The sequence below is a fragment of the Dermochelys coriacea genome, chromosome 1 (genome assembly GCF_009764565.3).
Source record: "Dermochelys coriacea isolate rDerCor1 chromosome 1, rDerCor1.pri.v4, whole genome shotgun sequence".
NCBI lineage: Eukaryota > Metazoa > Chordata > Testudines > Dermochelyidae > Dermochelys > Dermochelys coriacea.
The window spans coordinates 10,216,402-10,239,043 of NC_050068.2; the positions used below are offsets into that span (position 1 = coordinate 10,216,402).

A 22,642-nucleotide genomic window follows, 5' to 3' on the forward strand; every position below is an offset into this window, starting at 1 on the left:
AATTCTTACACTGTTTTAAGTGCTGGTAATATCAACAACTGCAATAGCAACAATAAGTTTTGGCAGCTAAGGAAAAGAGAGAACTGGTTTTAAAATGCATTTGGGATTTTTCAAGTCTAAACAGGTCTCTAACTAATGATTAGAGATCTTGAATGGCTTCTGGTACATCTGTTCTAAAAATAATTTCAATGGGCTCAAGTTAATGGGTATAGTTATTTGGCATTTCAAACCTATGCCTGCACCACTGCTCATATTCTTATGTTTTTGGCTTCTGATTCCTTGGTGGTCTGCTGAGGTGTCCCACAGCATCATTCCAACTGTTCCTACCTGAAGTGAAGTAGAAATGCACAGGCCTACAACTCCCATATCACTAACCATCTATGTTACTTACAGTCTTAATACACTTCTATGTAAACAAATCATTTATAGGTGTTTGGGAACTGTGGCATGCTGTGTGACACTGTTAGCCCACCAGAGAGTGAAACCTGGGATGGAGTAGGAAATCTGGACTTTTTGGACTAAATCTGCAAGACCCTAGAGCCTTACCTAGACTTTCTGCCAAGCAGGGAAAGGGTTTGTGAGTGCGATAGCATTTATTATGTAATCCTTAATACATTGGGTCCTTCACCATATCTGTTTTAATTTCTTTAACACTACTGCTATTTTGAACAAGGGAAATATTTAATAGAATAATTAACGTGATGTTAAACTAGACAGAAGGAGAGAATTATTATAGTCTCCAGATGCCTGACTATTCCTCTTGGATGTTCCCCCAAGAATGAGCAAATAAGCAGGGTGGTCAGAAAGCAGGTTACAGTAATCAACTGTAAGGCCTAGGCCCAGACAAGTGGTTTTAGTGGTGGGGACAGTGAGGAAAGGGCAGACTATGGTGATGAGGAGTAACGGTTCTATCCAAAAGTCTACTTCTTTCCCTGACCACTCCAGTCACATCATTGCTTCCTCACACACCTTCCTTGTCCTTCTGTTTTTAAGAACATCATATTCAGGCTCCTTGTCCTCAACTTTAAGGCTTTATGTAATCTTGCTACCACATATGTCTGTGACATTTCTCCCTCCATTCATCCCTATATTGTTGCTTTACAGCTTCCTTCTTTTCCTCCTTCTCCATCTTGGTTTTATGTCTACACTCCTATTCTCTCCTACATTTGCAACCTTTTTCCTCTTCTTGGCCTGTCTTCTCCTTCAATCCCTCCTAAAAACCCATTTCTTCCAGGTGCCATTTCTATTTTGTTCTCAGACTCCACAGTCCCCACTCCCTTTTTACCTGAACTGTCCTTTGCCTTTTAGGTGTTCTCTGCTTACTATATGCTTTTTGAGGTTTGCTCTGTAAAGCTGTGTAAAGTTTCAGGGCTGTGTAACTGATTGTTTTAAAACGTGCAAATGTTACGCTTGCACACTTTACTTTTAACTGCGTGATTTACGCTCTTCTTTCCCCACAGATGTTGAACGAGTGATAGGATTTGCATCTGTGGATCTCTCGCCCCTTCTTTCTGGCTTCCAGTTAGTCTGTGGGTGGTACAATATTACAGACTTCAGTGGACAATGCAGAGGGCAGATTAAAGTAGCTATTTCCCCTCTGGAAAGTATAATTCATCTCAAAGAAGTAAGACAGGCAAGGATTCGGACCAGAGCACCAGGTTCTTCAGTATGTACTCCAGTTTCTTTCTATTCACAAGTCTGATTTAGTTCCTAATAACCAATAGTGAATTTTCTGGATTCACACAGTGAAAAGTTAACTGTACATACGGCAGATTGGCAGCATTGTGTAGTGGATTGAGCATGGCTTTACAAATGCTGGAAAGTCCTGAATTCTCAATTTTAAAACATTTATTTATATTACAATACATTTACCTAGAAGCCAGAGCTCCATTATTATAAGTGTTGTACAAACATATATCAGAAAAAATCCCTGCCCCACAGAGCTTGAAATTTAAGTGAAAAAGACACACCTGTATGAAATTATTACATGTAACATATAAGATGTCTATAAATTAAAAACATCATTTTTCTCTATTTTCAGTTTCTTTACCAGTATATTTGATAGCACTCTGCATGTAGTCAATTTCACAGTTTCCCCTGCATAGTCGGTTAGTCAGTTTCTCCTGTTGTTTATGTGAAACTTCACACAGCAGCAGGGGAAAGAGACATTTTTTTTAACTCTGAAGGTATGATTGTAAAACCATAAAAAATGGCCGCAGGACTTGTTGGTGCTAGAACCTGCCTTACTTTTAACTAAAGTCTATAAAACAATCCAGATTTTAAATTGGTTTGTTCCTGTTGGTCAGTCTTTGTAAAGTGCTTTGAAAATGTAAAGCAGTATATAAAGTTAAGTTTGTACTATTGGTTAGTTCAGTGAAGTCTCACATTTATTTCTCCTTAATCTTGCTGTTGCAGATTCCTGCACACAGTCCTTTTTCATTCCAGGCAAGGGCCTTGTGTACTGCATTCCCTAGCTATGTTACAAGACACTCTGGACAATTGTTTAATACTTCATCAAAGGATGTTGATTTTACTACTCAGGAGCGGTAAGAAAACTGATAAAAGAATATCTTTGAATAAAAATAATAGTAAAAGTAAATATTGATTGTTTCCAGAGCTTGAAAATTTTACCTGACACCTACTAGCCCAAATACTAAGTCTACTGACCAGGGTGAAATACATCTGTGCCACGCCTCTCACTCCAGATCCACGCCCCTGCGATTTAAAGGACTAAAACAGTTGTGTGCAGTACTTGCATTTAATTGTAAGACTGTCAATCAGTTTTCTACGAAATATACTTTTGAGTGATTGTCCCAAGAGATGCCAGTCTCCTAATGTCCTGATACCAATTCCTTACCACAACATCACGGTCTCTCCCCAGCGAGGCACCCAGCTGATCCTTTCACTCCCTGTATCCCTAGATATAATGTAGTACCACTGCCAATACTGGCTGTTGTTTTCTTCTGCCCTGCTTAGTGGGAAGTGGGGTAGGGATGGGTGTCTATGACATCTCTATGTATTTCGTCATACTTCTTTTAGTTGTCACCAAATGAGGGATGAAGAGGCATGCCCATATTGCACATCCCAGAGACCAGCTTTTGTAGACACCTTGCAGTAATTTCTGCTTATTCTTGCTAAAAACAGATGCTATGGGGACATCGCTTTTGTTCATAGCTGTTACTAGCAGTAACTGCAGCTCACAGTGAGCGACATGTAAGAAAGAGGATTAATTCATGGCCTGCTTGTTTAGAGTATGTGGAAGGCAATCCTTCTACATAGACCCTAGAAGCAGACTGCCAGGCCAGCTCTGTCTGTTGAAGTTTGGAAAGAGTACCAGCATATAGTGCTCCATCTTCATCTGAACAACCGCTGGCACTTATATCTGTGGGCACTTCTGTGTTAAAAAGGAGGATGCCTGCAATCTACTCTATCACGATGCAAATTAGGTGCAGTTCTCAGGCTTTTTGTGAATTACTAATGTCATTCTTGCCAAATTTTGCGTGCTTTGGGCTTAATCCATTAATGCTTCTTCAATGATGCAGGGGGAGTATTTTTAACAGGCGTTGGCAGATCTTTTCATAGATATGCTCATGCATGTATATAAACATATACCCTTTTTTAGCAGAATTAGTCCCACAGAAACATGGACACCTCGTCATGAAGAGCACATGCAAAATGTCCGCAGATTTCATGAGTCCTTGCAGCAGGTGGAAGGGAATGCACAAAGGGCTGGAAGATTAGATTCCCTATCACATTCATCACGTACTTCACTTCTAACTGCTCTCAGGTAAAGCAAACCCATGGCTACCAGTGTGGTATATGGCTTTAGGTTCACAAAGTAAATCTTGAAATTTTGCAATTCTTGCATCCTCTTTTAAAATAAACTAAAATCAGAATAGTAGCTGTGTTAGTCTGTATTCGCAAAAAGAAAAGGAGTACTTGTGGCACCTTAGAGACTAACAAATTTATTTGAGCATAAGCTTTCGTGAGCTACAGCTTACTTCATCGGATGCTGTAGCTCACGAAAGCTTATGCTCAAATAAATTTGTTAGTCTCTAAGGTGTCACAAGTACTCCTTTTCTTTTTGTAAAATTAATATAGTAATCTTATGAAACTGGATGTTAGTGGTATAGTAGTGTAACTTAACAGCAATATTAAAACAAGACTGGAATAGTAAGGGTTGCTACAGGTTAGATTTGTCCCGCTTTGGCAGAGCTGTGAGAAGCCCCAGGACTGGATAGCAGCAGTGATTGCAAATTAAGACTGAATATTTAGCACTACCCATCTCTGTCATCCTGTAACTTAACTTACTTTATGTTACCAAAAGACCTCTCTGAGTTAAGACAGGAGAACGAACAAACTCTGTAAGCATTTTGATCTCTCACAAAATTCAAAGCATTAACTGATTTACATGAGATTCCCTTTATTTTTTCCTGTTTGGCTCAGAAAGAATCATTTCTAGGCTGGAATCTTATGGATTAAATTTTTGGCTGGATAATAGTTTTTTAGCCTAGTTCTAAACCTTAGGAAAACAAGGTTAATTAATCAGGTATTTATACATTATGAATCTTCGTTCTCTTACATGGCTTACAGAAGCAACTTGACTGAGCTGGATGAGATTCAGAGATACTTCAGTCAGAAATTAACCAGCTCGTTCCCTGACAATGGCTATGGCAGCCCATTAAAGAGAAATCTGGAACAGCAGGATGGAGATTGCCAAGAGTTTGGGACCAGAATGGTAGATCCTGATGGACACCATCTTTTGGAAAAATCTAGTCACTTGATCTCTCAAGTCAGCACTCTGATCAATGGTAAGAAGTTACCTTGTTTGGAATACTTTACCAAGAGCCACGGATACTAGGTAATCCCTTGTCTTAAATCCCCTCTTTAAAGTAGCCCCAAAACTCCTGACACAATTTTTCCCAATCTTTAATTTTAAGAAGACCAACCTCTAACAGACAACTAGTTTGTGCTGGTCCCTGAGGCGATTGCTCCAGTTCTGTAGTGGTAGTGTTGGAATCTTACCTGACAAGCCCATTAAGTAAAATATATGTAAATATAACATTAGGAAGATGAGATTAAATAGTAGTTAGTGATTGGTTTCTGTCCTGTTAATTATATGCTATCCTACCTAAATTTCCCTACATAATTTTACGTGTATCTGTTCTTCACTAGTAGTGCTGATAAATTTTGTGCCACATTGTCTACAGAAGTGGATATGTAGCAGTAGTGAATCAAGTGAAATATCTTTGCTTCCCAAGGTGATTTTAAAGTCTCCATCTCCTCATTCCACCCTACCTCTTAAACCACCTATCGACTTACTGCCCTTCCTTGGCACTAGCCTGTTTGCAGTTAATTTCATATTAGCCTAGTCATCTGTGACCATTCTGATCCAGCTGCAGTACATTGTGATTAGCAAGTTGGCTGGGAATCCCAAGTGTCTGTTGTGCCTTTTTATAATAAAATAGTGGGTAGAAGACACTGTCATCAGTATGAAGTAGGCTGTCTGCAGTGTCTACCTCTACCCTCTAGGATTCGTACTGTGCCACCATCTCCCGTGTTACAGGGCCATTCCTTCTGGTATACGGTATTAGCATCTTGATTCTTATGCCACTTATTCCTGTTCTCTAGACTTTGCCATCTTTGTCTTGCTAACCTCAGTGTACATTTTCTTTGCTTCTCTTGCCCCCTCTCTTCCACATATCTATCTGAAACTCTCTTCTTATCCTTTTTCCCAGTGCCGCCACCCCCGCCACTTGTTGCATCCTCTTTAAATCTTATTTTAAACCTGTTGTTTGTCTCCAAGAGCACTAATTTGACATTTACCTTGATGGTGAGTTCAGCTAAATACCTATGGCCTAATTCCTGAAAGATTTTGATGAAATGAGGTATATCTGACTGGAAACTAGAAACTAAAAATAGATTTCCTTATTATTAAAATAAATTGTAAATGGCCAAGACATGGCTGTATCACAAGAGGCTATTTATATTTAGACTCCTAGGCCAATCAACCTTTCCTTTCCCCTGCTTCCTACATTATATAGATAACACATGCAACTCTTCATTTTTAATATTGAAATATATATATTTTGCAACTTTTGCACTGTAACAAATCAATGTTCTCTTGTGCCTTTCGGTTGGTATAAATATTTAATTAACAATCATCTAAGTGGGTTCTCATATGATTTTTAATATAGAAATAGATAGAAGCATGCAGATTACCATCAGGTGTGCAAAACTAGAGTGTGTCAGTGAGAGTAAGTCCTCTAGCCCTGTTCCATAGGATTGTCGAAGCTACTGATGGAAAAGGTAACTGGGTTATCTAGTTCCCATCTCCTGTTTCTGTTCAATGTAGGATTGTTCCCTTGTTGCTCATGGTTTTTGTCCAGACTTGTTTTAAATGTCCCAGCAATAGAGGCTGTTCAGTTTCTCTTGGGGGACTGTTCCACTAAAAGGTCTCGAAGTCAGTGAGTAAAAAAGTGTGGAAACTTTTCCTCATAGTCAACTTTTCTCTTCCTCAATTTCATCACAGTTCTTTTCATTATTCTGCCTTACACCACCCTAAACAAATTCCTTCCCCTTCTCAGTGTTTGCACCCTTCTGACATTTGTGAACTGTTATCAAGCACCATCCCCTTCCAATTGTCCCCATTTTTATTTGACCCAAGCTTTACATATTTAGCTCCTTTAATCATTCATTGCATATGTGGTTATTCACAAGTAGTTCAGCTATAGCTGCACTAAAGAGTAACGATCAGAGTTGAAGCCTTCATCTCTTGTATGTACTGATGCTGTTTACCATCAATTAGATTTGCAGACTATAACGAAAAATACCAAAGAATCTTCAAATGTGCTTCAAGACAATATCAGAAATTCAGGCACTAAACATGCCCTTGTTGTTGCATTGGATCAAAAGGATGGAGCAGTGAGAACTGAGATGCACCAAGGCCAATCAAGAATGGAATCACCAAATGTCCACATAGATACACCACCTGTATTCTCTCTTGGAAGGTCTGCATTTAGAAGAGGTATGCTATATGAATTTCTAGACCAAGCAGACACTGAAAATGAGCATCCTGTGTCATTGGACCACATCCAGACAGAGGAGGATACACATGCCATCCGGTCCAACAGCGATGAAGAGTATGAAGAGGATGTCATAGAACCAAGGACTCTGAATGAAATAACTACTGTAACTGACAAAACCAGTCCCTGGTCCAGCATTGTATCTGAAGGGGAGCAGGGCCCTGACAGACAGCCAATAGATTTGAGAAATGAGAACGAATACTCAGTGGCTACTGAATATTTACAAAAAGGAGAGAGTATAAGAAGTAGCTCTTTGTCCAGTATACCAAAGAACAACCACCCAAGAATGCCCATCACTGCTAGATCCTATGCTAGTCCCTATATTGAAGAGAATGCTGCATGTGTAATGAAAAAAGGCCTTGAAGATCCAAATAGTGATACTGAAGCAACTGATTCAGAGAGGTTTCAGCCTGCACATTTACCCAAAATGCATCAAGCAAATGTTGGGTCATTAGAAGAAGAGAACGTCAATCACAATGGAGCTATTGAAGCCCAAGAAGCAGAACAAGACAAAGAGTTTCATGCAATATCTGGAGAACCATTGAATTTACCAGGCAGTGGAGATTTTGGTGTGGTCAAGACCATTGCCAGAGAAAGAAAGGAGGAAAGTAGTGAGTATTTAGATGCAGACTATCAAGGTGAGGAAGGAAATGAGTCTGATGAAGGGATGCATATTCAGAATTTATCTGCGCAGTCAGAGTCTACAAGAAATAGCTGGAGCTGCTCTGATGAGAGCCATGAGGACCTGCCTGAAGAGTCAGAAAAGTCTGTGAAATCTAGTATTGTGTTGTATCCTTTTTTGTCTTTTTCATCAAGTGCAGTTTGCATGCTAAGAAATAGTGAGTGGCTCTATTAGAACGTAATTGGTGATCACCACTATGGCTGGGTTACATTTTCCTTTTAAACCTCTTTTTTGTGGGGGGGGGGGGGGTTGTAAAATTATCTGCCGGTGTAAAACTTAACAGACAAGGATTCAACCTAACCACAATTGTGTGTTTTACCAATTTTTGTGTGTGAACTTTCAAGCTCTTGTTTGAGCCATTGTCTGGCAAAATGCTTCTTGTTTAAACTGTTCCTTTTTTTCTGATTAATTTAAACTAATGTTAAAGCTGGATGGAAACTGATGGATCCCCGAACACTGGGATTCCATGTTGGTCTGTCACTTGTAAGCAAATTAGTATTAGTTAACCAGAGGGTTAGTCAATTTTAATCAAAAACTTAATTTTCAATTACAGTTGGCAATTAATACATGATCAATTTCACCCCTGCCTCCCACCGGTATCTTTCCAAATACTACATGGAGCAAACTGGATGCAGCTTTCTTTAACTGGAAAATTGTGTCTTGAACAACTCTGTTGCGCATAGGTTTAGCAATAGTCCCCCAGTTAAGGGTCATCTTACAAACTGCATGTGTTGTAATACTTGGGCACAATTGAATGGATTAGGGTCACAGTTTTAGTCCTCACTTGTATTGTTTTTGGAAGTGTCAAAATGATCAAATTTAGTTTTATTGCAGCCAGTACCACCTTGTGTTGTGATCCCAGGAGACTTAACAATTTGGACCTGGCCATTATCTGAATGGGAATACTTAGGGGCTGTAGGAAGTGGGGATTAAGTATGTAGCATTCTTCCCTCTTAAACCAGAATTGATGTCCCAGCAGCATATTAGGAAGCATTGTTCTGCTGTCAGTCAAGTGATCTGTAATAGGGTTCCTGACCATTTGTGGCCATTAATTCCCATGACACTTTGTGCAGGGATTAGGCATATTAATCACAGTGTCTCGATCACATTTCAGTCCAGCTAATTACATCTTGCCTACGTGCATTTTTCTGAACAGCTTGAACTGAAAGCTATTTTTCACTTCTTGCCAACAAAACAATTGTTGCTGGTGTGTGCTATTGCAGCTTGTCATGTTTCCTTTTCTGCAGTTCTTCAGAAAAGGCAGCACTTCTGCAGAAAAGGACCTAGGGTTACAGTGGATGAGAAGCTGGATATGAGTCACCAGTGTGCCCTTGTTGCCAAGAAGGCTAACAGCATTTTGGGCTGTATATGTAGGGGCATTGCCAGCAGATCTAGGGACATGATCATTCCCCTCTATTTGGATTTGGTGAGGCCTCATCTGGAGTACTGTGTCCAGTTTTGGGCCCCACGTTACAAAAAGGAAGTGGAAAAATTTGAAAGAGTCCAGCAGAGGGCAACAAAAATTATTAGAGGGCTGGATCACATGACTTATGAGGAGAGGCTGAGGGAACTGGGATTGTTTAGTCTGCAGAAGAGAAGAATGAGGGGGGATTCGATAGCTGCTTTCAACTACCTGAAAGGGGTTGGATCTAGACTGTTCTCAGTGGTACCAGATGACAGAACGAGAAGTAATGGTCTCAAGTTGAAGTGTGGGAGGTTTAGGTTGGATATTAGGAAAAACTTTTTCATTAGGAGGGTGGTGAAGCACTGGAATGGGTTATCTAGTGAGGTGGTGGCATCTCCTTCCTTAGAGGTTTTTAAGGCCCGGCTTGACAAAGCCCTGGCTGGGATGATTTAGTTGGGGATTGGTCCTGCTTTGAGCAGGGGGTTGGACTAGATGACCTCCTGAGGTCCCCACCAACTCTGATTCTATGATTCTATTTTAAAAGAGACTTAGATAACTTTATTTTTTTAATTAATTAAAGAGAGTTGCCACATTTCAGTAATGGTCAAAGTAATACCTATATTTCACATATCATCTTTTGTAAAGCATGTTGGATTTTTCAGAATAAGGATCTACAGGAGTGTCATATTACGTTAATGTTCTGTACCCTGTGAAACTATGCAGCAAAGCTGAGTGATCTGAATTATCTAACGTTCAGAGATTAAAAATAAATAGGATTATTTAGAAAATCATGGATCCATTAAGAACAGCTTTTGTGATGATGCTGAATCTAAATGCATAACTACAGAGTTTTCTATAATTGTAAAACACTGCAAAATGTTATTGCTTAACAGCTCTGTTCAGACCAGATCCTATTGTCCTTCCTAACTTTTTTCTTCCACCCCAACATTTGGAAGTCTCCATGAGAATGCTTAGTATTTCTTCTTCTTGCCCATCTGCCACACCTAATAAAGTAAGTATGGTGAACTCTTAATCTTTTACAGTCCTATCTAAATGACTGCCCTCCTCCCAGAGAAGATGTTAAATGGAAGTTCCTTCTGCCTTCTTTGGCTTTCAGGTTTTACATAAGAGATCCCATAGCAGTTTTCAAAAAGGGTAGGTGCGAATCTTGTTGTTCATGATGAACATTTCCCTTCTCAGTGAAACCAGTTTCCAGTGTTCAAGGCTGTGTTAGCTATGGTATTCTAGCATATATCATAGCTGCTGTATTTGCCTATCGTCACTGGATCTGATTCTCCTGTCCCCCAGGGGCAAACCAGAAATAACTCCATTGAAATCTGAGATCTACAAGTGCTCAGCACTTCTTAAAATCAGACTATTCCTACTTATGTGTCTTAGTATGAATTTAGGTGCCTAACTTTAAATACCCAGCTCTGAAAATTGGGTGCTTTTGCTATGTTTTCAAAATTCTATGCGCAAAAACATAATTGCTTGCGATGTTCTGCTTTGAAAGGGAATAGGGGCATTAAATTTTCAGAAATTGTTAAGGTGTCAGTTTTTATGGGGACTAAATACTGTTTGCATCTAGTAGTGAACACAAGAAATCAGTGTTAGTGTTAGTTTCACTGGTGCAGATCTTGGTATTGCAACAGATGGACTATTTTCTACCACTTCCAGCAGAAGTAATGTGTTCATTCCTCTCCCTTTGAAACCAATGCTGAACAGAATGTTTACGTAACAAGGAACGTCTTGCTTAGCTAAACAGAACAAAAACAGGCGGAACCTAATGGCCCTGAAGTAATAAACTACCTGAAATTGGCAAACATGTTTACAGTATTGTCACTACACCTGCGATTGCTGATTTGAGTATTTATTTTTTCTGAATTTTGCTCTCTATGTTTTAGCCAAATTTTAGGAGTAAAATTCTCTTTACCAGTGTTACAAACATTGTTTCCCTGAAGTAATTAAAAATTCTCCTTCTCTGGAGCTTTCAGAAGTTTTTAGGGTCAGGTATCCTTTGATTTGACTTTCTATTTCTGTAATTAATGAATGACTTGAATGCAAGCTGTTTGCATTCAGCTAAGCACTCTTTTTACTCTCCAGAGTAACTCATTCCTGATCGTAATATAAATAAATATCAAAGAAGCCTCTCAGTTACAGGATGCTTCAAGGACTCAAACTTAGAGTTCGATTGTAATGAGCGGGCATGAATTTCCCCTTATTGTTTAACAAGTTTACTTTTTGTATGTTGTTTATGTATATTCTGATGAAACCTGGAAGAATCTTAATGATATTCTGCTCAGAATCCAGCCCCAAAACTCTCTTTCACTTAGCTTTCTGTTGCTAATCTCTGATCCAGTTTTCAGAGTAGCAGCCGTGTTAGTCTGTATCCGCAAAAAGAAAAGGAGTACTTGTGGCACCTTAGAGACTAACAAATTTATTTGAGCATAAGCTTTCGTGAGTTACAGCTCACTTTATCAGGTTCATTCAGTGGAAAATACAGTGGGGAGATTTATATACACAGAGAACCATGAAACAATGGGTGTTACCATACACACTGTAACGAGAGTGATCAGGTAAGGTGAACTATTACCAGCGGGGGGTGGGGGGGCACTTTTTGTAGTGATAATCAAGGTGGGCCATTTCCAGCAGATGACAAGAACATCTGAGGAACAGTTGGGGGCGGGGGGAAATAAACATGGGGAAATAGTTTTACTTTGTGTAATGACCCATCCACTCTCAGTCTTCATTCAAGCCTAAGTTAATTGTATCCAGTTTTCAAATTAATTCCAATTCAGCAGTCTCTCCTTGGAGTCTGTTTTTGAAGCTTTTTTGTTGAAGGATAGCCACTCTTAGGTCTGTAATCGAGTGACCAGAAAGATTGAAGTGTTCTCTAACTGGTTTTTGAATGTTATAATTCTTGACGTCTGATTTGTGTCCATTCATTCTTTTACGTAGAGACTGTCCAGTTTGACCAACGTACATGGCAGAGGGGCATTGCTGGCACATGATGGCATATATCACATTGGTAAATGCGCAGGTGAACGAGCCTCTGATAGTGTGGCTGATGTGATTAGGCCCTATGATGGTGTCCCCTGAATAGATATGTGGACAGAGTTGGCAACGGGCTTTGTTGCAAGGATAGGTTCCTGGGTTAGTGGTTCTGGTGTGTGGTTGCTGGTGAGTATTTGCTTCAGATTGGGGAGCTGTCTGTAAGCAAAGACTGGCCTGTCTCCCAAGATCTGTGAGAGTGATATGTCGTCCTTCAGGATAGGTTGTAGATCCTTGATGATGCGTTGGAGAGGTTTTAGTTGGGGACTGAAGGTGATGGCTAGTGGCGTTCTGTTATTTTCTTTGTTGGGCCTGTCCTGTAGTAGGTGACTTCTGGGTACTCTTCTGGCTCTGTCAATCTTTTCTTCACTTCAGCAGGTGGGTATTGTAGTTGTAGGAGTGCTTGATAGAGATCTTGTAGGTGTTTGTCTCTGTCTGAGGGGTTGGAGCAAATGCGGTTGTATCGAAGAGCTTGGCTGTAGACAATGGATTGTGTGGTGTGATCTGGGTGAAAGCTGGAGGCATGTAGGTAGGCATAGTGGTCGGTAGGTTTCCTGTATAGGGTGGTGTTTATGTGACCATCGCTTATTAGCACCGTAGTGTCCAGGAAGTGGATCTTTTGTGTGGACTGATCCAGGCTGAGGTTGATGGTGGGATGGAAATTGAAGAACTGCTCTCTACTTGGATGTTGCCCCTGACCCACCTCCTGTTCACATACATGATCTCTCATCCCATTTTGATGTTGCTTTAAACTCAGACTGACTGGCTCGGCTGGGGATGCAGCTTTCACTCCTGTTGGTAACCCATCATTTTGCAGTAAGGATGCAGGCTAAATAATTTTAGTGCTGGTGGTTCTCCAGTGCCTTCCCACAAATCCCACTATGTGCCCAGATGGACAAACAAGTTTTCCCACAATTCACTGGGAAGGAATTAGTGGTTAATGCTGAGCACTCCTGGGAAGTGTTGAATACCTGCAACACCAGTGCAAATCAGTGAGGGCTGAGGGGATTCCTGTCTTCACAGGATCAGACCCTTAAGCCGTAAATTCCTCAGGGGAATGCCCTTGGTGATTTACAAGTACATAGCGAGAGAGCCACAACTTTGGCTTCATAAATAATAAAATACTGTTTGAATCTCCTCTTTATCCAGCTACTAAATGAATAGTTAAAGTTAGAACATAAAAACTCAAGCCTGAATGAGTCCTTTCAGCCACTACAGTTATAGAAATGACTAATAATAATAAGGAAGGGTGTTAACCAAATAGTGTTGAATTAGTCATTTTTCTCACTTTAAACAAGGCTAATTCCAGGGGTATTTTATTATTAGCATTAACAGTAGTATTTCTATATTACAGTAAGCATTCAGGCCTCACCCGATTTGTGCTATATGCTACCTAAACACTTAGTAACAGAAAGTCCCTGCCCCAGAGAGCTTACAATCTAAATAGACAAGACTGACAAAAGGGATGCAGAAAAGAAGCATTGTACCCATTTTATAGATTGAGGATGGAGACAGAGAGAAAGTGACTTGCAAAGGGGTCACACAGAAAGTCTGTGGCGGAGCTGGGAATTGAACCCAGTTATCCTGAGTCCAGTGCCTTAACCACAAGATCATCCTTCTTCCTCCACTGGAATTTAGCAAGAGTGAAAACATGACTATAGGGTATGTAAACCAATGACAAAATTAGCTTCTGTAACAAGGGAGGATGTCGGTTTTACACCATAGAATATTGGTTGAAATTTGTAAATAAGGAGTAAAAAAAGATTAGTATTTTTTTTCAGATTTTCAAGACCCAGTCCTTCTCCCTAATGTTTACAAAAGCTTTGCCATTTACTATAGTGGGAGCAAATTTGGGCCCTTAAACACAAAGGTCCTTTCAGTTAACAGTATTGGAATTACAGTGCAAGTTCAGAACCTGTGATCAGTATGGGGAAAACCAAACTTTTCTAAATGTAGGCTGAATTCATATAAAGGTGAACTGCAGAGCTTGAAACAATGAGGTTTCTGCATTTTTGTGTGTTCTTGATTAGGATATTAGGAATGTCAGTTTTGAACACTAGCTTTGTTTGTTTTAGGTTTTTTCGAGAATTCATCAAACTTCAGAGACACAAATATAAGCTGTAGGTGTGGCTTATACATGGCAGCTGGCAAACACCCCCTATCCAGCCTCTTAAGTGCCTCTGCCGCCATCCATTCCCCTGATGGAGCTGCTTTTTGCCTTCCTGCCCAAAGTGGTGGTGATATAAGAGAGTAGATGAGCCGGTAGAGGGACTTGACTGTAAACATGGAAGGAGGCAAAGGCACTATAGGAGAAGTCTGTCTGAGGACAGATTGATTATCTTTACTGAGTGGAGGCTTCAGTTCAGATTTCAGTCTGAAGCCTGGCATCATAGGCCAGGTGTCTGAATTTTGCTGAGCCATATAAAAAATAAAAAAACCCACTAAATTCAGATTTTCACCACATCAAGCTCCCGCTTCCAGTCTTCAGGGCTCTTCCCAAGTCTTCTCCTCCATGCTTCTCTGATCTTCTCTTACCAGTTCATCCTCTGCCCCTTTGATCCACCAACAATGCCAGCTTTGACCCCCCATTTGTCAACTTCTGCATCTCCATGCCTTCTTCCACTCTGCCTCAACATAGTATGAACTGATCTGTCATATGCTCTCCTTCAAATCCTTTCTCAAGACCATTTCTGATGACCTGCAAGTTGAGCAACAGCCAGTGTTGCCTGATATTTATTTACTTTAAACATTTAACTACTTTTTAAATGACTCAGAACCATTAAATTTTGCACATATCCAGTCTGCATAACCACACAAACATTTATTCTTGACTTCCCTTCCCTCCTTTTCTTTCTTGCATTCACTTGCTCCATCTTCTCTTAAGTTGGATCGGAAACTCTTCCAGACAGGAATCATGCATTCCATATGCTTGGGCAGCATCTACCACACTGCAGCTTTTTTTGATGCTGTTGTGATAGAATAATAAAAAGTAAGGAGATTCCAGAATAGGATCTGAGCTTTGAAATGCAAATTGAAGTTCTCTTTCTTTCATAGTTAACTGATCACCCCATCGGTATGAGGCCTTATTGAAAACATATTTTAAAAGCCGGACACTTAAATAAGCTTTGTTATTTTTAAACTATCAAGATTTGTTGTTTTTGCCACCAAGAATGTTCCAATGGGGTAGGTAGTTTATACTGATAGGCAGGATTCTACCCAGGATATATCTTTTTTCATTCATATTCTAAACCTGTTTACCATCAAAGCAACACAGCCTCTTGTGTCTCTTGCCAGACCCTCAAGATACTAGATTCCTATTCATGACAAGGATGGAACTCCTTAGCAGTAATATAATCAGCCTTTCTTGCCTCTTATGATTATTCCTAGTTTAATGCTTCCATACCAATTACCACTCCTGCCCCCACTTCTCTACAACTAGGGACTTATTTTCCTATACTCAAGATATTTAGAGAGCCTGGGCTAGGGGACTTATACTTGACAAAATTGTCATCATAGTGTATTAGAGAGAAATGTTGACATTCTTTCCCTTGTTGCCAAGGAAAGGATGCCCAGAAAGAAGGAGAAGAAAGGGTTGTTCTACAGTCCATGCAGATGATTTTAATCAATCTGAATTTAGAAGGCATAACACTCACCAAAACTCATGGCTTCACACAAACCTTCTACTGCACAGTCACCAAAAGTATGTGCAATGTCACTTTTCTGAACATGTAATTGTGCAGTCTAGAACTGTTTTCACACTTTTATTAATGCAAGAATAAAATCAGCTGCCAAACAAACTCACAGTACCAAGGTACATAATGCTTTCAAAGTACTCTCTGTTATCCAGACTTGTTTGACATTTAAACAGCCTGAGCCTCAAGATTTGAATAAAATATTCATAAGACTTGTATCCCTGGCACACCGTCATTACATAATCCTGAGTTGGCCTGTGGTGTCCTGGAAAATCATTGTCACTTCTATAAAAGGAAAATCAAAGCATGATCTTTTTATACATGTGCCTCTTTCCTCTTACTGTTTTGCAGATTAAAGATGTACACTAATAAGGCTGTGCATCAGGTATTCACAGATCATGTGTGATTTTATTGGCTCAGAGACCTAGAAAGAGGAAACCAGAGCGGTTGTCAACCAACATTCAGGCCATGAACTGAACTGGCACAGGCAGTTTCTCTGGACAGGAATGGAGTAAACACAGTGTGGTTCAAGTGTGTGCTCTGGAAACTATGCAGGAGGTTAAAATTGTTTTTATAGGGGAGTCACAATTTTTGATGTCAAAGGTGCATCATAAAAATGCCACATTGGTTCAGTATGCTTCATTAAGTTGCATACTCGTTGCAAGGCACTAACATATTTTAAACAGTACATATTTTTGTGTAAAGCTAGCTATAAAAGTAGATACCTTGTCTATATGCTTATCCCCGAAAGTACAATGAAGCTAAACCATCCTGCTTAACCTAATACTCAAACTTCCAGTATATTGTGTGAGTTGAGAACATCTTTACTGTGCCCTTCGTTTCTCAGGGTTTGAGTCAGATCTGCACATGTATAGCAACAAATATAGAACTTCATCTTAGAAGATGCCATCTCTGCACCACAACTGTACCTATGGCAGGATGTGTGCCCTCCAAAAGGTGCATTAGTACAGATACATGTATCTGACACATCTCAAAAGGGGCATAGTATGACCTACCCAGCAGTAATTTACGTACCTCTCTCTGAAATTCACATATCAATGGCATGTTTTACAAGCGTAATATAGTCCATATACTCTCAGAAACACACAAGTTAATCACCACATAGCCCAATAGGGAACGGTCAGCCTACGTATGATTTCTGTCATTCTTCAGCTCTGAGTTGTGCGCTCCTTTGGGCAATTTTAGTCTATTAATGACTTGTCCTAAATGTGACCAAGAATAGCGGTCTTTTGTGATGTGTAACAGCAGACCTGCAGCATCTTATACTGTATTTTTCTGCTGAGGCAGCTACCTCTCCTAGGTGATGACATGTCAGTTGAAACAGCTGTTTGTGACATGTCTTTCACTTCTGGACACACAGATGTTGCAAACCTAACAGTTACAAGTTGGGCTACATGTTGGATGCATGTGTCAGGCTGTCTGGAGTGGTTTGTGCCCCGATATGTAACAGTCTGCCCTGAGGTTGGCACTCACATTCATGAGTGGTCTGCCAGCATAACAGGGTAACTTTTAAGATCTATTTGCATGCAGAATAAGGTTTTTCTAGTGGTCTTTGGGTTACTTTTAAGCAAAAAAAAAAGTCTTTAATTTTCTCTACACTCTTTAATAATTTAACAAAGAATTTAAAAAACTTGCTTCACTTTCTAAAAAGAAATTACTTCGGGGCTAAGCTCTAACATGGAAAACTTCAGCCCCAAAGGAAAGTTTTTCAGAATGATTGCAACCCTGTTTTCACATACTCAACAAAGTCCCCCTGTAATTGTAATAATTGTCACTATCATAAAACCTATAATAATGGAATGACTTTAGAACTTTGGGCACAAGCAGTGATTTCTAAGTCAGCCATTTCTGTCATGTCCAAGAAATGAACAGGTCTAAAAAGTGTAAAGTCCATTGCATAATAGCAATGAGGCATTCCATATAACGATTTCAAGATAATCATATCCTTTTATGCCTTTATAACATTACCTAAGGTGTACTATCCTGCCTTAGGGTGAGATCCTGCTCCCAGCAAAGTCAGGCAAAATTCCTGTTGGCTTCAGTGGGAGCAGGCTGTAGTTGTTGCTTAAGTACAAGATATTAGTTCGCATGCTTGAGATCACTAAACTGACCTGCGTCAGTTGTAATGTACTCACAAAAATGGCAAACACGGCAGAAAGCTAAAAATCCTTTAACACCAAGTGGATGGAATTCTGTTGCCAGTCTCGATATATATATTTTTTAAGACAGTGCCTATATACCTGATGTTGTCTTTCAGCTACAGATCAAGTTCTAAAGATGAGTAAAGGAATACATTTCTGAAGGCCTTGCCATTTAGATCAACAGAGAATATGGACAAGCGTTAACATTTGTAGGAAGAACTATCATGAAAATCGTTGTTTTTACACAGTAATACTGTTTCATTGGAACTTGACATGGGAATGGGTTGATGGCCCACTGGGAATGCCACAGATGCTAAGAAGCAGGCTCAGCTCTGGGAGCAAATTGGAGTTATCCTCACAATGTCCTACATTGGCCTCTGTTGATAAAGAGCTATTTGCCTGGAGACAAAGGTGTTTAGTTTTTTTGTTTTTTTGGTTTTTTTTTTAAGGATTTTGATTTTTTTTGAACAAGAAGCACAGATTTTAAAAAGGAAATTTTTTTTTTTTCCTGTGGGCTGCTGGAAAGCAGGTTTTCGGCTGAAAGCAGTTAGGTTTTTTTGTCTCTGCTTTGGGGCCAGAGCAGAGACAAAAGGGAATTGTCTTTTGTGAGCTGGAGTTTTCTTTACCGAAAGGCAGGGTAATTAACCTCCTGCAGGGAAATGCACAAGTCTTCACAGACGTGAAGAAGTTTTTTTTTTTCCTAAGGGCAACTAGAGGGGTTTTCTGTCTATTTGCCTGGGGACAAAGGTGTTAGGTTTTTGGGGGTTTTTTTAAGGATTTTTCTGTAGGCTGACAATCACTATCGGACAACATAGGTATCCGGTTACAGCACAGCAAAATTTTGCAAGCCAAGTTTTTTGTTTGTTTTATTTCTAACTCTCGGGTGTAAAGTTAGTTAAAAACAGAGAGGCAAACATGACAGAAACCAAGACACAACACAAATTGGAGTTAACCAGACTGGAGGCAGCGAAAGGGTCAGAAAAAGCTCTAGAAGCTGCCCACAGGAGAGCTATGGAGGCAAAGGACAAAGAAATGGAGCAGCGAAAGAGGCAGAAAAAAACCAAGAGGCTGCCCACAGGAGAGCTATGGAGGTAGAAAAGAACCAAGAGGCTGCTTACAGGAGAGCTATGGAGGCAAGGGAAAAAACTGGAGGAAAAGGAAAAAGAGAGGAAGCATGCATCGGAGATGGAGAAGGCAAAGGCTCAGCAGAATAGCAATTCTTCTCCAGGTACCGCTTCACATCCCAGGAAGTTCCCCACCTACAAGGCAGGTGATGATACCGAGGCCTTCTTAGAAAACTTTGAAAGGGCCTGCCTTGGGTACAGCATCTCTACAGACCAAGACATGGTAGAGCTGAGGCCGCAGCTCAGTGGACCCTTAGCTGAGGTGGTGGCTGAAATGCCTAAGGAACACATGAACAAGTATGAACTGTTTAAAACCAAGGCGAGTGTCAGAATGGGGCTAACACCCGAGCATTCCCATCGGCGGTCAGAGCCCTAAGGTGGAAACCAGACGTGTCATTTACCCGACATGCCTACCACATTGTGAAACATTGGGATGCCTGGATATCAGGAGCAAGTGTTAAATCTCCAGAAGATTTGCCCTTCCTAATGCAAATGGAGCAGTTCTTAGAGGGTGTTCCTGAGGAAATAGAAAGATACATCCTAGATGGGAAGCCCAAAACTGTAATCGAGGCAGGGAAGATTGGAGCCAAATGGGTGGAGGTGGCAGAAGAGAAAAAAACTGGTCGCAGTTGGAGCGGATACTAGAAGGGACAACCTCAGACCACACCCTACTACCGGGAGCAGCCCAAGGCCCCAACTACCCCCCAAGGAACCATCCAGACACCTTATCGTCCCGCCACACCGTTCTCCAGCAACCCACCTCGCCCCAGTGACCCGTCAGCTGGATGATGTTTTAAATGTAACGAGTCGGGGCATGTGAAGGCCAACTGCCCCAAGAACCCCAACAGATTACAGTTCATTGCACCGGAATCACACCAGAGGTCCTCATGCCCAGATACCTCCCAGATACCCTCAGAGCGGAGGGAAACTATGAGTGTGGGCGGGAAGGAGGTCACTGCATGGAGGGACATTGCCTGTCCAGTACAAGGGCTGGTCAGGAACGTGGACTTTTGCAGTCTGTGATGATTATCCCATCCCCATGCTGTTGGGGGAAGACTTGGCCAATCATGTGAAGCTAGCCAAGAGGGTGGGAATGGTCATCCACAGCCAGGCTAAACAAGCCGTCAACTTCTACCATGACCTGGTCAGAGGTGATGGACCCGGACCCCAGGCCAATGTCTGCAACAGCAGTAGTAGATTCAGTCCCAGAGACCCAGAAAGAGCCAGTCCCAGAACCGGAATCGGCGGAACAACTAGCACCAGACCCATTGCCAGCACTGAATCCAGTACTTGCAACCCCAGAGGGCCCCACTGAACCTGAACCGGCAGCAGCCGATAACCCTACACAAGAGGCTCAGCCGGAGCCTGAACCCCAACATAGTGTACCAGCGGAGAGCAGTTCACAGTCAACGGAAACAGCCCCATCCCCTACATCGCTTCCAGAGGGACCAAGCCTAGGTCCACAATCCAATGAGGAACTGATGGAACAGTTCAAGACCGAACAGGAAGCAGATGAAAGCTTCCAGAGAGCATGGACGGTGGCACGGGGCAACCCACTGCCTCTCAGCTCTTCTAATTGATCCAGGTTTGTTGTAGAAAGAGGACTTTTTTACAAGGAAACTCTTTCTGGTGGACACCAGGAAGACTGGCATCCTCAGAGACAGTTGGTAGTTCCAACTAAGTACCGGGTCAAGCTCTTGAGCTTAGCCCACGATCATCCTAATGGCCATGCTGGGGTGAACAGGACCAAAGACCGTTTGGGGAGGTCATTCCACTGGGAGGGAATGGGCAAGGATGTTTCTACCTTAATATTCAGGGTAAATAGGCCAAATCCCCTGAGATGGGATATTAGATGGATGGGATCTGAGTTACTATAGAAAATTCTTTCCTGGGTATCTGGCTGGTGAATCTTGCCCATATGCTCAGGGTTTAGCTGATTGCCATATTTGGGGTCGGGAAGGAATTTTCCTCCAGGGCAGATTGGAGAGGCCCTGGAGCTTTTTCGCCTTCCTCTGTAGCATGGGGCATGGTTGACTTGAGGGAGGCTTCTCTGCTCCTTGAAGTCTTTGAACCATGATTTAAGGACTTCAATAGCTCAGACATGGGTGAGGTTTTTCATAGGAGTGGGTGGGTGAGATTCTGTGGCCTGCGCTGTGCAGGAGGTCGGACTAGATGATCAGAATGGTCCCTTCTGACCTTAATATCTATGAATCTATGAATCTACCTATGTCCGGTCTTGTGAGGTATGCCAAAAAGTGGGAAAGCCCCTCTCCAGCCACTCCCCATCATTGAAGTTCCACCAGTATTAACTGAGTTTTGCAGGGAGCTCAGCTGATTCCTCGCACTTGGGCACAGTGAGGTGAGGTCTTTGTGCAGGGAGGAGAAATGTTCCATTAAATGGGGATGCAAGGATTTCTTGAACAGGCAGATTTTCACAGCCCCCTGCTGCCAGATCCCAGGTTACATGAAGGGAACATAGGATTTTTTGCCTTCTTCTACAACCTGGGGCACGAGTCACTTGCTGGAAACATCTGCCTAGATCTTATTTAATCCGTTCCCTGCCACTGCAGGGTCTTCGGATATTGGTGCCCCTTGGTTCCTCCTGTTCTCTGCCTGTAGCACACAATAGTTTAGTCTCCTGAGAGCTGCAATACTTGGGTATAATTCTGGTTGTCAGTTTTGGTGCAGAGATGCGGGGTTGGTGTTTACTGCCTGTGATATGCAGGAGGTCAGACTAGATGATCTGGTAGTCCCTTCTGACATTAAACTTTATGACTCTGAGTTTCTGTACTGGATCAGAAATTCACAATTCAGCTAGTCCAGTATCTTGTCTCCAATGATGGCCAACACCAGATACTTCAGAAGAAGACTCCAGAAACCCTATAGCAGTCAAATGTAGGATAACATGTTCCCCATGAAGGTCTCTTCCTGTTCCCTAATAATTAGATTGGCTTAAGTGCTGAAGCACGAGGTTTGATATCCCTTCCAAAATTTTTGTTAGCACTATTATAGCTCTGGATATTCTTATCAATATAAATGTCCAGGCCTCCTTTGAATGTTGCTACATTCTTGGCCTGAACATCTAGTGGCAATGAGTTCCACAGTCTAATCACACATCATTTGAAACATCAGTTTTGAATTTGCAATCTTTCAGTTTCATTGAATGCAGTTTTTTTTTCTTTTTGCTGAGAGAACAAAAGCTCCCAATCTACCTTCTCTATACTATTCATTATTCTGTTAACTCTGATCATAACCCCTCTTAATCTGGTTGCGTTATTACCAGCCTTTTTGCAGCTTTGGAGTTAATAAAAGGAATACATCGGGAAGCAGGCATGCTGGTTGAGGAGTTGCAGCATTTTAAGGGAAGGGAGATACCAAAGTAGAAAGGTAAATGCAATAGAAATAGAAGTTCTGTACATACCAGATCCACAGATGGTGCAT

At 41.2% G+C, this 22,642-nt stretch overlaps 1 protein-coding gene across 1 annotated transcript in view; it reads left to right on the plus strand.

Annotated features, from left to right (window-relative positions):
• The window catches only part of C2CD3 (C2 domain containing 3 centriole elongation regulator), a 91,942-nt gene that overhangs the window by 54,140 nt on the left and 15,160 nt on the right, over nucleotides 1-22,642 (plus strand). Inside the window, 6 exon segments of the mRNA XM_043504026.1 lie at nucleotides 1,461-1,666; nucleotides 2,416-2,546; nucleotides 3,623-3,787; nucleotides 4,594-4,811; nucleotides 6,809-7,874; nucleotides 10,076-10,184. Of these exon segments, the coding sequence (XP_043359961.1) occupies nucleotides 1,461-1,666; nucleotides 2,416-2,546; nucleotides 3,623-3,787; nucleotides 4,594-4,811; nucleotides 6,809-7,874; nucleotides 10,076-10,184 (1,895 nt within the window).